This window comes from Miscanthus floridulus, chromosome 12, assembly GCF_019320115.1.
Source record: "Miscanthus floridulus cultivar M001 chromosome 12, ASM1932011v1, whole genome shotgun sequence".
Taxonomy (NCBI): Eukaryota; Viridiplantae; Streptophyta; class Magnoliopsida; order Poales; family Poaceae; genus Miscanthus; species Miscanthus floridulus.
Window position 1 is genome coordinate 60,531,141 of NC_089591.1, and position 23,767 is coordinate 60,554,907.

General features: G+C 44.1%; 1 protein-coding gene and 2 pseudogenes across 1 annotated transcript; 2 read left to right on the forward strand and 1 right to left on the reverse strand.

The window, feature by feature from the left end:
• The first annotated feature begins 7,296 nt into the window (after positions 1 to 7,296).
• LOC136498438 (short-chain dehydrogenase/reductase 2b-like) lies at positions 7,297 to 12,155 on the forward strand (annotated as a pseudogene).
• A 3,494-nt stretch (positions 12,156 to 15,649) lies between these two features.
• Positions 15,650 to 18,336, forward strand: LOC136496797 (salutaridine reductase-like; annotated as a pseudogene).
• A 90-nt stretch (positions 18,337 to 18,426) lies between these two features.
• LOC136496798 (LIM domain-containing protein PLIM2b-like) lies at positions 18,427 to 19,865 on the reverse strand. The gene is made up of 5 exons (XM_066492554.1): positions 19,654 to 19,865; positions 19,407 to 19,506; positions 19,275 to 19,303; positions 19,069 to 19,158; positions 18,427 to 18,952 (listed from the first exon to the last, which is right to left on the reverse strand). The coding sequence occupies exons 1-5, from the start codon at positions 19,786 to 19,788 to the stop codon at positions 18,689 to 18,691; spliced, it is 618 nt and encodes a 205-aa protein (XP_066348651.1). The 5' UTR covers positions 19,789 to 19,865; the 3' UTR covers positions 18,427 to 18,688.
• Between the last annotated feature and the right edge of the window lie 3,902 nt (positions 19,866 to 23,767).

The window sequence follows — 23,767 nt, forward strand, 5'->3', positions numbered from 1 at the left end:
GCAAAATTGCAAGACTAACAAGAACAAGCTACCTAATGTATCCTCAATCAAATTTGATTCTTGTTACATGCTTTATAAGGGTGCCAACTGGTGTGAAGGCTAAGTTCATTGGTACACTAATTGTGGGCCCAAAGAAGAAGGCCATTTGGGTACCAAAGACCTTAGTGACTAACCTACAAGGACCCAAGCAAGTTTGGGTACCTAAAAAGAATTGATCTTCTTTTGTAGGTAAATTATAAAGCTAGAGGAAGGCATTGGGTGCTTGATAGTGGGTGCACACAACACATGACCGGTGATCCAAGAATGTTCAATCCAGTCAATGAAAGCAAGAGCAATGTGATTGATAGTATCACATTTGGTGACAATGGCAAAGGCAAAGTCAAAGGGCTTGGTAAGATTGCAATATCCAATGACTTGAGTATTTCCAATGTGCTACTAGTAGAGAGCTTGAACTTCAACTTATTGTTGGTAGCTCAATTGTGTGATCTTGGTTTCAAGTGCATATTTGGTGTGGATGATGTAGAGATCATAAGTGTAGATGGCTCTAACTTGATATTCAAATGATTTAGATATGAGAATCTATACTCGGTTAATTTCAATGCTAGAGAACCTCAATTGTCAACATATTTGATTACTAAGTCTAGCATGGGTTGGTTATAGCATAGAAGGCTTGGTCATATTAGAATGAAACAATTAAACAAGTTGATTAAGCATGACTTAGTTAGAGGCTTGAAAGATGTCACATTTGAGAAGGATAAGTTATGTAGTGCATGTCAAGCCAGAAAGCAAGTTGGTAGCACACATCCTAAGAAGAGCATGATGAGCACATCTAAGGCATTTGAGTTGATGCACATGGACTTGTTTGGACCAACCACATACACTAGCATTGGAGGAAATAAATATGAATTTGTGATTGTGAATGATTTCACTAGATATACATGGGTATTCTTTCTTGTTGACAAGAGTGATGTGTTTGCAATATTCAAATCATTTGTCAAAGGCATTCATAATGAGTTTGAAAACAATAATCAAGAAAGTTAGAAGTGACAATGGAAGTGAGTTCAAGAACACTAGGATTGATGAGTTATGTGATGAATTTGGAATTAGACATCAATTCTCGGTCAAGTATACTCCTCAATCAAATGAGCTAGTTGAAAGAAAGAATAGAACCTTGATTGATATGGCAAGATCAATGTTGAGTGAGTACAATGTGAGTCATTCATTTTGGGCCGAAGCAATCAATACGGCTTGCTACTATAGCAACCGACTCTATTGTCACCCCATGATGGAGAAAACACCTTATGAGCTATTGAATGGAAGAAAGCCCAACATAGCATACTTTCGGGTTTTTGGTTGTAAATGCTATATATTGAAGAAAGGCACTAGATTGAGCAAGTTTGAAAAGAAATGTGATGAAGGTTTCTTGCTTGGTTACTCCACTACTAGCAAGGCTTATAGAGTTTGGAATTTGGCTAGTGGTACTCTTAAGGAGGTTCATGATGTGGAATTTGATGAAACAAATGGTTTCTAAGAGGAAGATGAGAATCTAGATGATGTAAGAGGCACTTAATTGGTCAATGCAATGAAGAACATGAACATTGGTGAGTTAAGGCCTAGAAAGGTGATTGATATTAAAGATGACAAGAATCAAGTGCTCTCTAACTCAAATGTGCAAGCTAGTGGTTCTCATGATCAAATCCAAGCAAGCACTAGTGATGGCAATGTGCAAGATCAACAAATGGCTAGTTCATCATCTCAACCAAGTGATCAATCAAATGCTAGCAATCAAATGCAAGTGCTTCAATTAACCAATGTTGCAAGAGATCATCCATTGGACACTATCATTGGTGATATCTCAAGAGGTGTGCAAACAAGATCAAGATTGGCTTTATTTTATGAGCATTTCTCATTTATGTCATCCATTAAACCTAAGAAGATAGTTTAAGCTTTGAGGGATGTTGATTGGATCAATGCTATGCATGAAGAGCTAAATAACTTCACAAGAAACCAAGTATGGGATTTAGTTAAGAGGCCTAAGGATCATAATGTGATTGGAACCAAGTGGGTCTTTCAGAACAAGCAAGATTAAGATGGGATAGTAATAAGAAACAAAGCAAGATTAGTGGCTCAAGGTTACACTCAAGTTGAAGGTCTTGACTTTAGAGAAACATATGCCCCGGTTGCAAGATTGGAAGCAATTAGGATCTTGTTAGCCTATGCTTGTGCCCACAACATCAAGTTGTACCAAATAGATATGAAAAGTGCATTTCTCAATGGGTACATCAATGAACTTGTGTATGTTGAGCAACCTCCCAGTTTTGAAGATGAGAAGAAACCCAACCATGTCTACAAGTTGAGAAAGGCTTTGTATGGATTAAAGCAAGCACCTAGAGCATGGTATGAGAGATTGAGGGATTTCCTACTCTCTAAGGGATTCAAAATGGGAAAGGTTAACACCACTCTCTTTACCAAGAAGCTTGGAAATGACTTGTTTGTAATGTAGATCTATGTTGATGATATCATCTTTGGATCAACAAATCAAGAATTTTGTGAGGAGTTTGGCAAGATGATGGCAAGTGAGTTTGAGATGTCTATGATTGGAGAACTTAGTTACTTCCTTGGTCTTCAAATCAAGCAAATGAAGAATGACACATTTGTGAGTCAAGGCAAGTATATCAAGGACATGCTCAAGAAGTTTGAAATGGATGAGAGTAAAGCTATTAGTACACTAATGGGGACAAGTGGAAGCTTAGATAGTGTTGCTAGTGGCAACATGGTGGATCAAAAGATGTATCGGTCTATGATTGGAATTCTACTCTATGTGACCGTATCAAGGCCGGATGTGATGTTTAGTGTATGCATGTGTGCCAGATTTCAAGCCTCACCAAGAGAAAGTCATTTGAAGGCAACTAAGAGAATATTGAGGTACTTGAAGCATACACAACATGTTGGATTATGGTATCCCACAGGAGTAAGATTTGAGTTGATTGGATATTCAGATTCCGATTATGCGGGATGCAAAGTTGAGAGAAAGAGCACATCGGGCACATGTCAACTATTGGGAAGATCAATGGTGTCTTGGTCATCAAAGAAGCAAAATAGTGTAGCACTTTCAACCGCCGAAGCGGAGTACATTTCAGCCGGTAGTTGTTGTGCTCAATTACTTTGGATAAAGGCTACCTTGAGTGACTTTGGAATCAAGTTCAAGCAAGTGCTATTGCTATGTGACAATGAGAGTGTCATCAAGCTCACCAACAACCCGGTTTAATACTCAAGAACAAAGCATATTGATGTCCACCATCATTTCATAAGAGATCACCAACAAAAAGGGGGACATTTGCATAGAGAGTGTGGGCACCGATGATCAACTTGGCGATATATTCACCAAGCCACTTGATGAGAAGAGGTTTTACAAGCTAAGGAATGAATTGAACATACTTGACTTCTCAAATATGTGTTGATGCACCCCCATTATATGACATGCCTCTCCTTCGAGCAAAGCAAGGTAAAATTGATTGACATGTTATCCATCCATTGCTAAGGACTTGTTTAGTGCATCTAGTCATTCCTATCATGTCCTAGGCTCATTCATAAAAATCAAATGTATTTGATGCTTGTATGGTACCACTATTGCTTGTATGTTTGAAATGATCTAGTGGTAGCATATGACATGTTTTTTAGCTTGTAAACCTAGTGTTTAATTTAGAAAATGAGCTATAAGTGTTTAACTCAACATGGTATAAGATAACCCTTATTTGGAGGTGTGAAGAAGCTTGTCCTTGGATCAAACTGAGTTAAATATCTTTTGTAAGTAATCTAGATTGAACTAAATTGGGAAAATAATCCTCATTTCACATGGTTTCACTCCAACCTATCTATAATTTGAGCTCACCTTTTGTGCTAATTGTTGACATTGATAATCCTATCCTATCTATACTTTAAGCCGTTGTGGTCATTGATGACAAAGGGGGAGAAATAGTGTACAAAGATAGTGAAAAGACAACAAATAAACAAAGGGGGAGAGATAAAATATGATAAAGGAATGGGATCAATTAAAAATTTGAGCATACAAATAGGGGGAGCAGGCTCATAAACTTGTATAGTGCATTTGAATATGCATTACATATGTTTGCTTGCATGGCATAAGTTTTAATTTCAAATATCCATGCTTGTGTGGTGTATGCTAGTTGTAGGTTTGAATGTTGAAATGAAAAACTAGCATGCATAGGCTAAAGTAACTAGACCTATATTTATCCTATGGAAACTAAACCCTTGCTTGTAATATTGATCTCATGAGGTATTCTAGTTTTTGTGTATGTCTAGTTACTAATGGTGCTAAGGATGACATATTGGTGCACTCCAATTGGTATCACGCTTCAAAGGTCCATCTCTTATACCTTAGCATCATTTGGTAGAAATTGTCTCCTATATTTCCTATCTAATCATATGTGCAAAGCTTCAATCAAACTCTTAGCACATATATAGGGGAAGCAATTGCTATCATATGGAGTTCATGAAACTTGTCCATATCCTTTACACATGGTAAATATACTTGGGCAAGCAACATGGATTCAAATGAACTTTAATTTATATCTTTGTATAAGGGTTGTTATCAATTACCAAAAAGGGGAAGATTGAAAGCTCTAGTTTGGTTTTGGTTAATTGATGAAACCCTAAGTGCTAACCTAGTTTATCAAGATGATCATGAGATAGGTAGCACTACTCCAAGTGATGAAGCAATGACGAAGATCATGACATTGGTGATGATCAAATGCTTGAACTTAGAAAAGAAGAAAGAAAAAAACAAAAGGCTCAAGGTAAAGGTATAAACCATAGGAGCCATTTTGTTTTGGTGATCAAGACACTTAGCGAGTAGTGATCACATTTAGGATTGATAGCCGTACTATTAAGAGGGATGAAACTCGTATCGGAATGCAGTTATCAAAGTGCCACTAGATGCTCTAATTCATTGCATATGCATTTAGGATCTGGTGGGGTACTATCACCCTTGACAAAGTTTGTGAAAATATGCTAACATATGTGCACAAGGTGATACACTTGGATGGTTGGCATATTTGAGCAAGGGTGAAGGAGATAGAGTCGAAAAGGAGTGAGTCGCGCTGTTTACAGAGTGACCGGACGCGTCCGGTACTCGGCGACGTACTCAGCGACTGGACGCGTCCAGGTCGCCACACTGGACACGTCCGGTGTGATTCAGTGTTCGGCAGTGAAGTCGATCGGACGCTGGCAGCGTCCGGTCCGGTATGACCAGATGCGTCCGATCATCCATGGGTGCTTACTGTACTCGACCGGATGCTGAGGCTCAATGTTCGGTCAGTCTCTACAAGACGCGTACAGTTGGCTCTAGAGGCTTACTAGACTTGACCGGACGCAGCGGCTGAGCGTCCGGTCATTTGTGACTCTACGTCCGGTGTGAGCGTCCAGTCATCGGTAGAATACGTGGCAACGACTATGATGATTTGAACCGGACATGTGGCAGTCTGAGGCTATCGGACACGTCCGGTATGCCGACCAGACGCGTCCAGTATTCACAACCGGAGCGTCCGGTGCTGTGTGACCGGAGCGTCCGGTCGACGCGCAGTTAGCCCATTTTTTGAGCCAACGGCTCTATTTGATGGGGGCTTCTATTTAAAGCCCCTTGGCCGGCTCAAGCTATAACTCTTGCACATTTTCATTGATATAGCAACCTTGTGAGCTTAGCCAAAGCACTCATACTCATCTCCATCATTGATCCATCATCTTTGTGAGATTGGAAGAGAATCCAAGTGCATTGCTTGAGTGATTGCATCTAGAGGCACTTGGTATTCGTGTTGCGCTGCGGATTTCGCTTGTTACTCTTGGTGGTTGCCACCACCTAGATGGTTCGGTGCAGCGGTGGAGGATCAGCACGAGTTGGTGATTGTTCGTGGCCGCCTTCGGTGATTGTGAGGGGAGTTGTACCTTCTCCGGTGGAGTGTCGAAAGGTAACTCTAGTAAATTGCTCGTGTCATTGAGTTACCTCACTTGTGGGTAGGTTCTTGCGGTGTCCAATCGTGTGGATGAGGTTTGTGAAACACCTCTTAGCCGCCGAACCACCAAGTGTTGGTCGACACAACGGGGACTAGCATGTTGGCAAGCACGTGAACCTCGGGAGAAAAAATTGGTTGTCTCTTGTCATTTGCATTCTCCCAGTGATTGACTTAATCTTCATCTTGTGATTGGTTCAACCCCTACACGGAGGTATAATCACCCTACTCACTTATTTATATTCTTGCAAACTAGTTGATACAAGCTCTTTAGTATAATTAGAATTGAGAGCTTACTTTATTATTTACATTCATCTAGTTGAGCTCTTTAGAGTAGCAAGATTGAGAGCTCTTAGTGAGTAATTACATAGCAAGTTTGAGTGCCTAAGTAATAATTGCAACTAGAATTATTGATAGATGGCTTGCAACCCTTGTAGAGCTAGAGCAAATTTGCATTACGCTATTTGCCATACTAATCAAATTGCTCTAGTTGATTTGTAGTTTTTTAAATAGGCTATTCACCCCCCCTCTAGTCATATTAGGACCTTTCATTGTGGCGGCATGACAACGGTAGCCCTAGTTTTGCTTCGCCGGCAGTGGTCCTGTGGTGTTTGTTGTGTTGTTGCCTATTTGAGGGTGGTTGTTTTGTTTTATTTTTTTAAAAGGTTTTGTTGTACTTTGCCCCTACTCTATTAATACATGCATAGCAAATTTTTTGCTGGTGCCTTTCAAAAAAAAAGAATAAACTTTTGACTGTGTGCGGTTACTGGGTCTGGAAATTTTTCTATTTTCTAAAAAATATTAATAATCATTTTCTGGTTATTTCCGTAAAAATTTTATTTGCGCGGCCAACAATGCATTCAAACTTAACATTCACATTAAGCGAACATCTAGATTTTTATTTCCGTAAAATTATTATGACCAGACAAGGGCGGCGCGTGACCGAACCAGAAAGGAATCAGCTGAGTACGATACCTTGTCAGTATGCACAAGCCGGCACCAATTATTCATCTAAGAAAGAAGACAGGCACCGATTATTCCGTTGAACAGCTGCGGACAGACGACCAAACGAAAACCGCACAAAACTAAAGGTTTGGAAGCATGCCATTTGCATCCATCAAACATGATAGGAGAATAATCTCCGGTCATAGCTGTGGTCTTTTCTCTCGCTGAAGTATATATATACCCATTAGTATCGACAAGATCTGAGCGAACTAAGCAGGCAATTTCTTCAAAAATCGTTCTTCCGCTCAAACTCGTGCCGGTGAACGCTCATGGAGGGCGGTATTCGCAGTCCCAGTCCCCCCAGCACAAGGTACGCGCCGTATCTCCATGTTGCTTCTTGCTTCCTTGGGCGCAGCCTTCAAGGAAACCATTACGTTAAGGCCCTGTTTGGTTTATACGGACGCTACTAAAATTTGTCACTTCGAATGTTTAAACATATGTATGGAGTATTAAATATAGACTAATTATGAAACTAATTACACAACTTGTGACTAATTTGCGAGACGAATATTTTAAGCTTAATTAGTCCATGATTTGACAACGTGGTGCTACAGTAAACATGTGCTAATGACAGATTACTTAGGCTTAAAAAACCCGTCTCACAAATTAGCCTCCATCTATGTAATTGGTTTTATAATTAATCGATATTTAATGCTCTTTAATCTAAACATTCGATGTGACATAAATTTTAGAAGCGACTAAAAAACCAAACACTCCCTAAGAATCGGCTGCCTATTCCTATAAGTGAGATGTGATAGGATTGTTGTGGTCACCGGAGCGAACTAAGGAATTAGGCTAGAGGAGTGCCGACAGCTAGCCGGCAACGGCCTAACAGTCGTCTTGACAGCCAGGGACAAGACGAGAGGCTTAGTCGCCGTCGAGAAGCTAAACGAAGCAGGGTTCTCTGATCACGGGTGAGCTGACCATTCACCATCGTTCCCGATCATACACTGCAGCTGGAGGAAGAAGAGAGAGGGAGAACAGAGCACACACACATACAGCACAAGCACCAACATTGGTCGGAGCTTTGCAGAGGAGATGATAAAAATGAACTCGCTCTCTTTACTGAGTTACAGTGAAACTATATATACAACTCTACCCATCTAATCCTAGTACACAAATATGACAGTCTGCCATGCTGCTACAATGACTAGATATGACAGCAGGTTGACTTTGGAGCCTGTCCCTGCTGTGGCTACAGTGTAGCAGGGGAACCTTTCGGCGCCTGCCCCTGCCGCGGCTACAGTGCAACAGCAGGGGAGCCCTTTCGGCGCCTGCCCCTGCCGCGCGTACAGAGGGAAAGCAGCAGATTACTTTACAATTCTTTCCCTAATCCTACTGCTAACCCTAGAATCTCCACCATGTCGATCATCTTTTTTAGCTCCGTGAACCGAAGACAGGCCGAGCGGCTTGGTGAGGACGTCCGCGAGTTGCTGACAAGTTTCGACGAACTCGATGACGATCTGCCCTCCATCGACACAGTCCCTGAGAAAGTAGAACTTGACGTCGATATGCTTGCTACGGTCGTGGAGAACCAGATTCTTCACTGAGGACGATGGCAGGCTGGTTGTCCACCATCAATGCTGGTGGGTGAGCTTCCACACCGGTCAGCTCGTCCAGCAGCCGGCACAGTCACACAGCTTGGCACGCCGCTGTGGCCGTCGCCACGTACTCTGCCTCGCACGTGAACAGCGCCACCACCTTCTGTTTCAGCGACAATCATGAGATTAGAGCCGATCCGAGGAAGACGAGCACGCTAGAGGTGCTCCGCCGTCTGTCGATGTCCCCCATCGTGTCTGCATCGCTGAATACAGTGAGCTGCAGCCTATTTCCACCGGTCTTGGAGAAGACGATCATCTAATCCACCGTCCCCTTAACGTAGCGCAGCAGCCGCTTCACTGTAGCCCAGTGATCCTCTCAGGGATCCTCCATGAAGCGGCTGACGTAGCCCACGGCGAATGCAATGTCCGACCTCGTGTGGACTAGGTAGCGTAGACCGTCGACGATGCTCCGGTAGAGTGTTGCATCTACCTTCGCCGTGGTACTGGTCTTCGTCAGCTTCAGCCGCTCCTCCATCGGAGTCATGCACGGCTTGCACTCAGCTATGCCGCTCCGCTCCAATAGCTTCGAGGCATACGCGCTCTGACAGAGCGTGAGCTGCCTCCGATTTCAATTTAGTGTTCTGGCTTTCTGTAGTTTTGAACATTAAGAGTGGCAAATTTACATAGTTTTGAATATTAACGAGTGGCAAATTTAGAGATGGTTGAAGTAGTCTAGTTTTTTTAGGGGTTTCTATTTTAGAGAATGGACAAATCATGATTTTTGTTGTCTTTAGCTGATCTCTTGAGTTGCAACTAGCGCTGGCTAATCAATGTTAACTTGTGATGCATCGCATCGACAGCTACAAGCCAACAACTGGCACCGCCCAGTTAAGAAGGATATATTTGAGTCCCTTTATATATAAGTACTTTTGTGATTTCTAGAACGGTTTAAAGAATGAAATTAAAGAAATCTTGAGTTGCTTGTAGAAGATGGTTCAAAATTTCAGCACAAAATTGACCGAAATTTCATGAATTTTAGTGGTGGCTCAAAGAAAATCCGAAATTTTGTAATACACTAATGCATGTGTAATATAACTCTAGACTCATACTTGTTTATGTTGCATATTGTTCTACTCAATAGATGTGTAATCATAAATTATGCTAATATTTGTTCAGATCTAAATTTTTGGAAAAGACATACTTCATGTGCAAGTCTCTAAAAAATTCGATGAAATTTTGGCCGAATTTCATGAATTTTGGTAATTTTAGCGGTGACCGAAGTTTTTTTAATACAAAAATTAAAAACCCTGCTTATGATAATATAAGTCAATATACTTCATCAGTAGCCATGTATGAGCACGCTTTTGTCAGTTTTAATTGTAATAAAGAGAAAACCTCTTGAAACTAGAAAAACTAGTTGTCATGCATGCAAATTGACAGCTCACTAGTTGGAAATTGACTAGGTCACAGTGTCACACGAGCCGAGGCTGATCGAGAGGGATTCTCGGCGAGTCACCCTTCGTGGGTTCATTTTCGTTCATTTTCGATCCGAAGTGTAAAAAAATTTCTTGCAAGTAGCGTGCCACATTCCGCGACCCCATACCTCGATCCCATCGATCCGGAAACTTTAACCACACCGGGGAGAGGCCATGAAAATTGTGACAGGCAGTTGCTTTCGTGATGCCTCGGCCTCAAAAGTGACGACTTTTTATGGTCAGGGTTACATCACTAGCCTGCAAGAAGTCAAGAAGGCCACCGGCGCTAAATCATGATTGCTCATCGTGGACGTTTTCAACGATTCAGGCGCAGGCGGCAGGCCTTCATCAAGCTTCGTATAAAGAAATCTAGCCGGCCGGGAAGAATAATGCAACATACAGTAGATTGCAATTTCAGCCGACCGTCGTATGGCAGATCAGTTTGCTTGTGCTATTCCTTATCATCTAATCTAATGCAAGCACTAACAGATACTACTGGAATCTGGTTCATCAACTAACGCTAGAGATTTGGAATAATCCTCTGATGCCATTCCTTAAAAAAAATGTTCTATGCTCGTCAACTTACATTTGGCACTCCTCACTGGAATATTGGATTGGAGCCTGCCTCCGCCACCAACTTAAATATAGCGCATGGGATGAATTTACGTTAATCCGTTGCCATCGGTCTTCCCGCTAGCCTTGCTCCAGTACAGAAGGTCTGATAGATGTTGCTGATGGAAAGAAGTGCCTGCCCTGACCCTTCTGATAAAAGGCATCCAACCAGATTAGATTTTTATTCGTGTGTACGAGTTACGAATTAGTATTCACATCTCAATTTTGTGTGGATTTGTTTTCAGGGTTGCTGTTGTCACCGGAGGGAACAAAGGAATTGGGCTTGAGGTATGCAGGCAGCTAGCTTCCAGGGGTGTCATGGTGATCCTGACGGCGAGGGACGAGAAAAAGGGATCAGAAGCAGTGGATATGCTTCATGGATCAGGACTACCTGATGTACAGTTTCACCGGCTGGATGTCAGTGATTCAACTGACGCTGCCCGTCTGGCCGAATTTATCCAAGAGAAGTTTGGCAAGCTCGACGTGAGCTTCTTTTAACTTTCTGAATAGTAAGTTAGTAACTCATATCACATACACCATGCTTTGTATGGAGTATGGACTCACTCAAGCAACCTGGTGCCGGTAGCTCCGCAGATCAATAATGCAGGGGTTATAGGTGTAAGTACAACTACAGAGATTGATACCACAACGCCAATTCAGGACGTAGTAAGTCCTTTGACTTCTCCAAGATCATTGTTCACAATTTTCACAGTAGCGTCACCAGTTTCTCTACTGAAAAGACGCTACTGTCAGTCTGCAAGATTGCAACTTGCAGCAGCATGATCTCTTTGTACTTACCCTTTTCTTGGTCCCTTGAACTGAAGTGGTAAACTAGGATTAACCCAGTGCATCGAACAGCTGGCAGGCAAGAGCACGACGGAGAGGCTACAATGGTTGGTGCAGCACTCCTCGGAGAGTTATGAGGAAGCAAGAGAATGTCTGAAAATAAACTACTTCGGCACCAAATATGTGACCGAAGCACTCCTCCCTCTTCTATCCTTTTCTGACGGACAACTACTGACAACTCCGGGTATACCTATCTGAACTTCTGCACAATCATACATATCAGTCGGTCTTTTCTCGTGCACTAAATAAACCTTCTCTTCCAGTATTTCAGTGGTGAAGATCTTAAGCAAGAGCTAAACGATATTGACAAGCTGACGGTAGAGAGGCTAGACGAGATGTCAGATTTGTTCCTGAAAGATTACAAGAACGACCAGCTGAAATCTCAAGGATGGCCTGGTGATTCTGGGTGCCTAGCCTACAAGGTATCCAAGGCTTTGACCAATGGCTATACAAGGATACTGGGGAAGGCGCACCCGGAATTGCGCATCAACAGCGTGCACCTCGGCTTCTGCGAGACTGACGTCGACTTTCACACCGGTGAATTCACCTCGGAAGACGGTGCCAGTTGCATTGTTGCAGTGGCGCTGTTGCCGGAAGGAGGCCCAACTGGCATGTTCTTCTCCCGCACAGAAGAAGCACCCTTTGTGTAACTTTCGAAGGGTTACTCACTCAGTGATGTAACGATAACGATTAACGAATGTGGTGGCATCAAGCTTGAACTATGTTATAGAACAACTGCACCGCATTGGAAGCTTCCGGAAATCTTCCGGTCCGACCAGGTGGCAGGAAGCCACACGCCGACCACCCCTTCCCTCCCCCTCTCCATGCTACGTGGGCTCCCTCTCCGTCTCCCACGCGACGTGGCCCGGCCCACCCTCTCCCTCTCCTTCTCCCTCTCCCTAGGCGACCCCGCACCCGCGCCCCACCGAAGAGGAAGAAGAAGGCGACGGCTAGGGTTCCGGCGACGGCGGTTAGGGTTCCGGCGTCTCCCCTCTTCTTTTCCAACTCCGGTGGGCTTAGAAGGCGGTTCAGGGGAGGTAGGCCGGCCCAGGCAGCTAGGGGCCCTGGCGGCGGTGGAGGCAGGCCGGGCCATGTCTGGGCGAGGGCGTCCTGGTGGTGCTCGCTGCCGAGCATGGCCATGGTGGCGGTGGGAGTGGGAGAGGGGGAAGAAGGAGGTTGCCATGGCCGCGCTAAGGTTTCGCCTAGAGCTCCGGCGGCAGGGGTGATGACGAAGAGGATGATAAACAGTGGGCCAGGCGGGACGAGGCGAGACCCATCTTCAGCTGGTCGGCGTGCGACTGGGTGCCACCCTGGTCGAACCCTAGCACTCCCCGGAAGCTTCTATGTTCTCTTAAGGAACTGAATAAATAGAATTCCTGGCATTTGTTTACATGTGGATCTCTGATTCTATTTACAAGTACCTGAACTATGTTTGGTAATTTGAAATGTTCATGGTGGCAAATGCCATAGAAATGAAAAAATAATGTCTAGGTTAACAAAAAAAGGATAAAAAATCACAAATAATTAAATCAACGTGTTCTGAAGATCAAACTCAAAACACATATGATTGGCATGGTACAACATACAAGTAAACTTAAATTATCTTGATTAGATAGTTGTATCAAAGGGTTAACTCAAACATTTATGACAATGGTGGCGGTGTAACATATGGACATAAACCTAACTACATATAAAACGTCACCCAACCAAGTGAAAGTCCCTAGTTTAGGTTTTGGATAATTGATGAAACCTAAGCACTAACCTTTGTCATGAGTGATGATATGAGCTAGGTTGGTGCAATCCAAGTGATGAGCATGGTGGCACTCAAATGGTGATGTTGATCACATGAAATGATGAGATGGCCACATGTAATGATAATCAAGTGCTCAACTTTAAAAAGAAGAAAGAGAAAAACAAAACCCTATGGAGATCAAGGCCAAGGTATAATTAGGGATTTTGTTTTAGTGATCAAGACACTATAGATGACCGTACTACTAAGAGGGATTCTTAACTAGACAATTTGGTCATCTAGTGCCATTAGATGTTGAACTTCATGCATTGCATTTAGGCCTAGTGCACATCGGAGAGCAAGCGAAAAATATTTATCGAAAATTATTTTGAGAAATGTTAACTTGGCTCTAACATGTTGAGAGTTAGCAACGTTTGGAAAAGAGTGTTAGACTGCTTGTGGATCGAATCGAGAAACGAAATCGCAGCTAATGGAGGAGTTTGCCTCGGGGTGGTCACTGCCATGTGCGTGGCAGTGCACCGCCCTGGCCCGTCCGGTGACCGGTTGGCTGAGGCAGAGAAACACTGGTGCTGGGGATGGCACCGCCACTGTTCCGGTGGCACCGCCACCCCTAGGGCGGTGCCCACCTGGAGGTGCCCGAGAGCAGCGTGTTGGAGGGCGGTCACCGGCATGTCCGGTGTACACCGCCAGGTGCACGGCGGTCCACCGCCTGGTCACCGTCATAGGCAGGGCGGTGCCACTGTCCCTCTTTACCTGAGAGCATCGAAAGCAAAGGGGGACACCGCCATGGTCACCGCCATGGGTGCGGCGGTGCACCACCCCTTTTATCCAGAGAGCAGGGAAATCAGGGGACCCGGCGGGGTGGTCACCGCCACCCTGTCTAGTGCCCCAACGGCTAGTTTTTAGCCATTGAAATTTGACCGTTGGGCAGGTCACCGCCATGTCCGGTGACCTCGCTGAAAAGCTTCAAGGGGTATAACGGCTTTATTTACTTGTGTGGCTATAAATAGTGGGTGTTGCTGGCCTTGGCCACCCTCTTGGCATCTCATACACTTGTGCACCTTTGGAAGTGGAGCAACACACTCCACTCACTTGTTCACTTGATTTCATCATCTTGAGTGAGATTGGAATATCTAGTGCATTGCATTGAGTTGCATCTTCTTGTGGCACTAGTTGGGTGATTTGGGCTGGTTGTGAGCTTGTTACTCTTGGTGTTTGCTGACACCTAGATGGCCTGGTGATTGGAGGATCGTTGAGCGAAGTTGGTGATTATCTCTGGCCTTGATCGGTTGCTTGTGAGGAGTCTTGTGCCTTCCCCGACGGAGCGCCAAAGGCAACTCTAGCAAATTGCTCGTGTCATTGAGCTACCTCACTTGTGGTTAGGTTCTTGCGGCGCCTCTTATGATGGGCTAGGTGTGTGATACCTATTAGCCGCCGAACCACCAAGTGTTGGTCAACATAATGGGGAACTAGCGTGCCGGCGAGCACGTGAACCCAGAGAGAAAAATCATGTGTCTCTTGTGTGATTGAATTTCTCCCGGTGATTGGATCGTCTCCATCTTGTGATTGGTTCATTCTTCGACGCGGACGGTATAATCACCATACTCACTCTTTTATATTTGTTGCAAACTAGTTGTCAAGCTCTTTAGTGTAATTAGTTTTTAGAGCTTGTCTTGCTTGCTAGTTTAGTATTACCTAGTGGAGCTCTTTACTGTAGACTTGTTGAGAGCTTTTAGTAAGTAGTGATATAGCCATTGTTTGTGCGTAATGATCATAGCAACTAGAATTGTTGAATATGTGGCTTGCAACCCTCGTACAGTTAGAGTAAAATTGCATTTAGCCATTTAGCGTACTAGTCTCTTACTCTAGTGTATTTATAGAAATTTTTATAGAGTATTCACCCCCTAGCGAACCTTTAACCGAGTCACCCAACCCAAAAGACGTTAGGTGCTTTTATAATTCTCTGCAACAATAATGCTCTGATGCTCGTCAACGTAGTACGTGTAGCACTCGGCATTGGAATATTGGAGCCTGCCTCCGCCGTGCTGCCTCTGCCACACCCACAGCAGGGATGAGCCAAGAAAATTGTGACAAGTTGTTGCTTTTCTGTTGACTTTACCGCAAAAGTAACGATTATAATTCTCTGCAACAATAATGCTCTGATGCTCGTCAACTTAGTACGTGTGGCACTCGGCATTAGAATATTTGAGCCTGCCTCCGCCGTGCTGCCTCTGCCACACCGCGAGCCAAGAAAATTGTGACAAGTTGTTGCTTTTCTGTTGACACTAGTAACGACTGGACTTTTATGGCCAGGGTTACATCAAGCTTCGTATAAACAAGTCTAGGGTTACATCAATCTTCGTATAAACAAATCAGCCGGCCTTGGAAGGATAATGCAAAAGACATTGCAATTTCAGCCTTTTAATACCTGTCTCCACTCCCACTCGGCAATCGGCATTAGAATATTCGTCCTGTTCGCTTGGCTGATAAACCATGGCTGAAAAGTACTGTTGGCTGATTTGTTGTGAGAGAAAAATACTGTTCGTTGACTGAAAAGTACGGCTTATAAGCCAAGCGAACAGGACGATCGGAGAACTCACGCTAATCCTTTGCCAAAGCCCATTTAGCAAGCTGTGTGTCTTCCCTCTAGCCTTGCTGTAGTATTAAGGGTTGCTGATGGAAAGAAGCACCTGCTCTGACCCTTCTGATAAAAGGCATCCATGCTGAATAGATTTTTGTTCGTGTGTACGAGATTACGAACCGGTATTAACATCTCAATTTTGTGTGGATTTGTTTTATTTCAGGGTTGCTGTTGTCACCGGAGGGAACAAAGGAATTGGGCTGGAAGTATGCAGGCAGCTAGCCTCCAGGGGTGTCATGGTGATCCTAACGGCGAGGGACGAGAAAAAAAGGATCGGAAGCGGTGGGTATACTTCATGGATCCGGACTACCTGATGTACAGTTTCACCGCCTGGATGTCAGTGATCCAACTGACACTGCCCGTCTGGCTGAATTTCTCAAGGAGAAGTTTGGCAGGCTAGATATCCTGGTGAGAGATTTTTTTTCAGAAATATTAGAATTTAATATGGTCAATCTATTGACGAGTCTTGTGAAAAAATACATACAAATATTATTTAGAGCATCTACAATACTTAAATGACCTCCAATCTCCAACTTGAGTAGTGGAGGCCACCAACTCCGGCAGACCCTCTACTGAAACTTTCCAAATTTATTGGCCTCATATTTTTTTCTGCCACCACCCATTCCTGTTGCCCCCCTACTCGGCTACCCAAACCAATAGAAGTGGCTTCAAGTTTTTGTTTTTCCCAAACCAGTTGTCAAACATTTGTGACACACTTACAGGTTTAGGTCCATACCAAATGATTTTAGGCTGTGTTTGGTTCAAACTTCTGGAAAGTGTCTCTGTTGCCACAAAACGCTAAATTTCGCAGCATCTTGGACCCTATTTTTGGCTTTTAACTTTTAGTTTTTTTAAATTGGTGAAAATAGAGAGACATTTTACAGCTGTTTCAAGAGAATTAAAGAGAGAGGGCAGATTTTTTTAGTTGTTTCAACCAAACAGCATACAGCTTGTTCAGAGCATATAGCTCACAGTAGCTTTTCAACAGCTTACAACATCTTTTTCACAGCTCACGGACCCTTAATCTACTGTATCTAGATATATCGTCCCCTTAGACTTTTTGCTTTGTGTACGAAGTATGGACTCGACCTGACGCTAGTAGCTGTGCAGATCAATAATGCAGGGGTTATAGGTGCAAGTGCAAGTGCAGAGATTGATACAGCATCAATTAAGGAAGAGGTAAGTCCTTTGAATTCTCGAAGACACTATCTTGCAGATAAGATAGTAGCAGTGGCAGTGGTCACGGCCTCTCTACTGAAAAGACACTACTATCTTATCTGCAAGATTGCAACCTGCAGTAGCAGTGGTCTCTTGGTAGTTTCCCTTTTTCTTGGGGCCTGTTTAGTTTCCCTCCAAAACACCAAATTTTTCAAGATTCTCTGTCACATCGAATCTTTGGACGCATGCATAAAGCATTAAATATAAATAAAAAATAAAACTAATTACACAGTTTAGACGAAATCCACGAGACGAATCTTTTAAGCCTAATTAGACTATGATTGGACACTAATTGTCAAATAACAACGAAAATGCTGCAGTGTCGTTTTGCCAAAATTTTCAGCAACTAAACTTGGCCTTGGTCCCTTGAGCTGAAGTGACAAACTAGGCTTAACCCGGTGCATCAAATAGCTCGTAGGCAAGAACACCATGGTGCAGCACTCCACGGAGAGTTATGAGGAAGCAAGAGAATGCCTGAAAATAAACTACTTCGGCACCAAATATGTGACCGAAGCACTCCTCCCAATCCTTCTGTCCTCCTCTGACGGACGGCTCATCAACGTGTCATCCAACTACGGACTACTCCAGGTATACCTATCTGAAGTCCTGAACAATCATGCAACAGATTAATCGGCACTAATCCTCAGAAGGAATTACAATTTTCGTCATCCAATTCTTCTTCTTTGTATTCCAGTATTTCAGTGGCGAAGATCTTAAGCAAGAGCTAAACGACATTGACAACCTGACGGTAGAGAGACTAGATGAGATGTCGGAGTTGTTCCTAAAAGACTACAAGAATGGCCAGCTGAAAACTCATGGATGGCCTGCCGACTCTGAGTACCTGGCCTACAAGGTATCCAAGGCTCTGATCAATGGCTACACCAGGATACTGTCGAAGGCGTTCCCAAAATTGCGCATCAACAGCGTGCACCCTGGCTATTGCAAGACTGACATCAACTTTGACACCGGCGAATACACCGCGGAAGACGGTGCCAGTTGCATCATTGCGGTGGCGCTATTGCCGGAAGGAGGCCCGACTGGCGTGTTCTTCTTCCGCACAGAAGAAGCACCCTTTGTGTAACTCTTGAAGGGTTGTTACTCACATACTCTGTGATGTAACGAATGTGGATGTGGTGGCATCATGCTTGAACTATGCCATAGAACAACTGCACCGCTTTGGAACCTTCTGTTCTCTTCAGAGCCCTGTGATTTCCTTTTTCTAATGTCACTCTTCGATCGATGATAAGTAGAAAACAGTTCCCCAGGGAAGCATTAAAACACTGCTTATAAGGATTAAGGACAACATTGTTAGGATCATATATTCAAAGTAGTAGTTCTGCTTACAAAGTTACAATTTTTCCGCGAGGCTAACACAGCTCCATGCCAAAATTGCCATTGTCATGAGCCTCAGACGTAACGAGGGCATCTGGTACACTTACAGCTTGATGACAAACCGAGTTCACAGAGAGATTAAGAAAAAAAAAGAGAGAGGAGGGAATAAAGAAGCGTCGTAAAGAAAAATGCCAAACGCAGACTTCTGTCTGCGTGATATATATATGGATGGTCGCTTGCTCCTAGTTGTCCCCATCTCCTTTCTCATCTTGCGGTGGCGCTGGTTCCGGCGGTTGCTCCTCGGCAGCCACGTCCGGCAGCACCTCCTGGGACGTGCTCTTCTTCTTCATGTGGTTGTAGCTCCCCTTCTCCATGAACAGCTGCGCGAAGTGGATCTTGCAGTACAAGACGCCGTTGAGCGCGGCGTAGGAGGAGGTGGTCAGGATGCAGCCCCCGTGTGAGCACTTGAAGCAGCTCTTGTGGTAGGACTCGCCTTCCAAAGTTAACTGAACAACAGAACAATTTTGTTAGCATTACTGATTGTTACTCTTTCCCACAAGTATGGCAATTTGGTATTATTAGGTCTTGGGAAGTACTAAGAAAAAATTCATCATTTCTGTACCTTCTCCAGCGGGTACACTGTTTTCTGGCATGCTGCACACTTATCCTGAGTACCAGAAAATGCAGATGATAGCTTGCTTGGGGCCCTTGACTGCAAAGTGCAAAGGGATTCCAATTTGCATTGGAAACATTTAACCAGTTACAACAATAAACAAAGACATTCCAAAAGCAATCATGATGATACTAGTTCTGTGAGGCTAGCTGTACCAGTTCACCCTTCTCTGAAGACTTGCAACCTGAATTACACAACAAAGCTTTCAGCATAATTTTCTTTCCGGGCACGACAAATTAAACAGAATTGCTGTGGCGACTGAAGATCACGTCGTGGTGCTGCATTACCTGGCGTGAACTTCTTGGAGAAGCTCCCGGTCTCCTTGAAGAGCTGCTCGAAGTGGGTCTTGCAGTACAGCACACCGTCCATGGAAGAGTAGCTGCACATCTGCAGGAGGCCAATGCATTATCATTCGGTTTGCAGCGTCAGAAAAACTCTTGTTTTTGTGGCTTGCATGCAGATATCATCGGATGCAAATAAACTCGATCGTTTTTCTATGCCATGGACGACAGGACATTTGCATGATGCACGTACCGAGAGGATCCCCTTGCAGTGGCTGCACTTGAAGCATGTCTTATGGTAGGTGACGCCGTCGGCAGTGAGGAGGTCGATGAAATGGACGGTCTTGTCGCACGCCGTGCACTTGTCCTGCGTGCCGGTAAAAGACATGGTGCCGACGCCTGTGGCTGCACGCACGCACTCGCCCCCAATCCCAATCGCTTCTTCTCTCCTCCGCTCGGGTAAGCGAGTAAATAGACGAAGCTAGCATTAGGGATAATAAGTGATGGCTACGGAGAAGCCGCGGCAGGGAACGAGAGCTCCGGAGCAAGCATAGGGCGCGGGCGGGCTCTGCGCCGCATAGACTTGGTCAAGCGAGTGCTGCTTGATTTAGAATGACGGGGGTGGTGCGTGATCTCAGCTTGCCGGGACAAGAATAATGCGCCACCCGTCCCCCATTTCCTTCTGTTCTCTAGCGTGGCCCTCTCCTCCCTTCATTTCGGAATTCGGATGAGTCGAATGAACTGCTTGCATGCGTTACACACTAACACAAGTCTGCTACGTATGTGCACGGATGAAAACGGACGGGAATATCCTATACCGTCTGGTATCGTTTTCTACGTTCGATCGGTTCGAATTCGCATTTTCGGACAAACCTAAAATCAGTACGAAATACGGTATTACTGAATTCAAAATCAGGACGGAAACGGTTTAGGTGTTATCCCAACCGTTTTCTACTTTTCCGATTTTTATTTCAGATATCCCCTTTTTGAAATGTGGTATATGCTGTTTGGCCCACTAGAAGTCCAACTCAACTACTCAAGTGTCAAGGCACATGCGCACAACCCAACCCAATCTAAACCTAGAGTTACTTTCCTCTCCTCTACTCCTGTCATAGTTTTAGTCGCTACTTAATTGCTTGTTCTAGACTTCCAGTTCCAGTATTTGTGTGTCGGCAATTGTGTTAAGACTTAAGGCTAAGGGTTATGCACTTGTTAATTATTGTTATGCACTTGGTCATGCACTTGTTAATTGTTATGCACTTGCTCCTATGGGTTGGTAGTTCGACATAATTCCGCTCGAATTAGTTCATTTTTGAAATTCTCTAAATTCCATAATTCATGTTCATTTTCATATCCGGCTTTACCGCTTTCTTTTTCATATTCAAACGTAGAAGTAGAAAAACAATGAGGGATTTTTCAACTGTTTCCGTCTATTTTCATCCCTACACACAATGGACAAAAAGATTTGATGGTAGTTGTTCTGGATTCTTGTTTTTTGCCAAATAACCGTTTTAGGTTTCTTAGATTATTATTATTGCACATATTTTTTTTAAGAGAGACACTATTATAACATGTCTATTTTTTTGGGGAAAATGCAATATTCCTGTGTACGAAAAACATCTTCCGGCTATGAAACAAAATGTTCTAGGTAGGGAGATAAAATATTATGGAAGATCAGGGCCAACAGATTCTTTTGGCAAAAAAAAAAAAATGTTCGATCTGCAATGTTTCATTCTAAGCAAAAAGATGTTCTAGTGAAATATTCTTTTTGTTCACAAGTGTAAGCATTTCTGAATTTGTCTTACATCAAACTATCCAAAGTTTCTCTAAATTTATAAAGAATAGTATTAACAACTACCACATCCAAAAAAATAACTAGGTTGGAGCCTAAGACAAAATGAAAACCAGTCGCACATAGTAAATCGCTACTAGAGGTGTCAGTCAGGCCAGCGTTCGATTTCATGTTTGGTATCCTTAAATTGTTAGTTTATTTCAAATTTTTGTATAATTACATGGTATATGTGTGTTAAATGGCTATAAGTGTAATGTAGAGATGAGGAATGCTCCCCCTACCACACCCAACCATTGCTCCTACCTGTCACCGCCAAAGCAGCACCACTTAGTGGGATTTTCTACTACTCATAAGACCTGCTTGACCACCGCCACCCCTTTGAGATTCGACAAAATACAGTCCCAGGGGTGGATCCAGTGGTGGGACGGGTGGGGCTCAAAACCCCCTCCCCTCCCAACCTCCTCCATTTTCTTGGAAAAGGAAGAGGTAGGAAGAAGAAAGGAATGAGGAAAATCATAGGAGCAGAAAAGAGAGTAAGGAGCAAGCCCCCCTATCATCCCCGTCTGCATCTGCCACTCCTTTCGCCGACAAAACCACCATGCCAGCATCTCCAAGGACACCCATGCTAAGTCCGTTTATCGCCAACACCTCTGCTCAGCGGCGGATCCAGGAATAATTTTAGGGGGGGGGGGGGAGCTGAACAACACATATCTCTGACTGATGCTCGATCTTAAGTCTCAGCCCCACCTACACTATAGAACTTTACCTAAAAATTCATGGGGGCTCCACAGGGGTTCCACTGCTCCGGTACGGGTAGCCCCCCCCCCCCCCCCCCCCGTTGGACCCGCCCCTGCCTCTGCTCGACCGTCGCCACCCTTTTGGGTGAGCCTCCCCCTTCAATTCCGGTCACCCTCAACTCCTACAAGATTCACCAGCGACTGAAGTAACATCTCGACTTATTTTACAGCAACTTGTTTACAAAGCCTCCCCTAGTATTCTCAATTAGCTAGGTTTTGCCAACCAGTGGACTAACAATTTGTTAGGGGCTTAGCTAAAGATTAGTCCGTCTATTAGCCCACCTTTTTTTTGGAACATCTATTAGCTCAGCTGTTTGGATCATTATGGACTAAGAGCTAGTTAACTAATTATTAATCACATGGATCCAAACAAGGCCTAAGCTTTGCAAAATAGGACCAATATACCCGCTACCAATTATGTATGGAGTTGGTTACAACTTCAGGTGACGTTGCCTAGCAACTTCATGAAACAATACGCAGATGGCAACTTAGGAAAAAAGAAACGGAAAAGGTTTCTGCTATTTCCTTGGCAGTGTCGTAAGGCACATCACGATTGGCCCAAAAGTCCATGCTTTCAGCCCATTAGGCTCCTCGAAGAAAAATAAAATACAGCCCATTATGCCCAACAGGCCTACATATAGCTTCTAGTTTAGCCTTCTTTTCTGTCTGATGAAGCCAATATCCGCCTCCTTGTGGTTCTTGATTTTCTTTTTGCGATTTGTGCGTGCGTTATCCATGCTCAAACGTATGCTTGCTACAGTGATGTTCTACCAAATGATGAGTCTCAGCCTATTCGTTTGGCTGTGGCTTGTCGTAAACGATCGAAAATTTTCAGCCGGAACAATATTTTTCTCTCACAAAAATCAGCCAGTAGTAATTCTTTACGAACCAGCCAACCGAACATGCTGCTAGTATTCAACATGGGGCACTCGATCAACCATCAACACGATATAATAACAGCACAGTAACGTGCAGTGCAGTGATCAACTTAACGTGTGTTACTGTCTTGGGAGAATGACAGTCCCTCCACTAACGATGACACTAAACCTTAGAGGCTGGCAGGCTGCAATAAAGGGGAACGGAAAGAGAGAGCATACGCAAGGCTCACACGGTTTGGAAGAAGAATATCCGTGCATCCGCCGAAAAGCAGGACTGCAGGATTAGCCATGTGTGACACACTGACTGACACAGTGACACTGCAGCCTGCAGGGGTGGGGAGGGGGCGGCCGGCGGCGAAGATGATGCCGTGCCACTGCTCTGCTAGTATGACAGGATGATCATGCCAAAGCATTCAATAATTGGAGCTGGAGGTGACTGCAGACACACGGCTGGCCTGACCCTGAGCTGGGCAAATGGAACAGAGACACACGTCTCGTGTGACAGGATGACCATGCCAAAGCTAGCATTCAAAACTGTAGCTAGCGTGCTGCGTGCATGGAGAGTACGAGTACTCTTCTTCCTTCTTTCGACCCTACAAGGAAATCCGATCCAGTGACCCTACGCAGAGGCTAGAGAATGAATGATATTATTGGGGAGACAAACTGAGGGGTGAGGACCTGTGTAACGCAAGGGCACTGGACGAACAGATTTTTTTTTAATTTTAATTTTTTTAATATAATTTTAAATCTAACACGGTCAGATTTTTTTTTAAAACTAACACTTTTGACCGCGCTTATTGCCCTGGCGTGGCCAAATGCCTGTGCCGCGCCATGTATGGTGGCGCGGCAGAGGGCTGACGTGGCGTGGGCCGGCCTGGGAGACCGATGACGTGGCAGGTC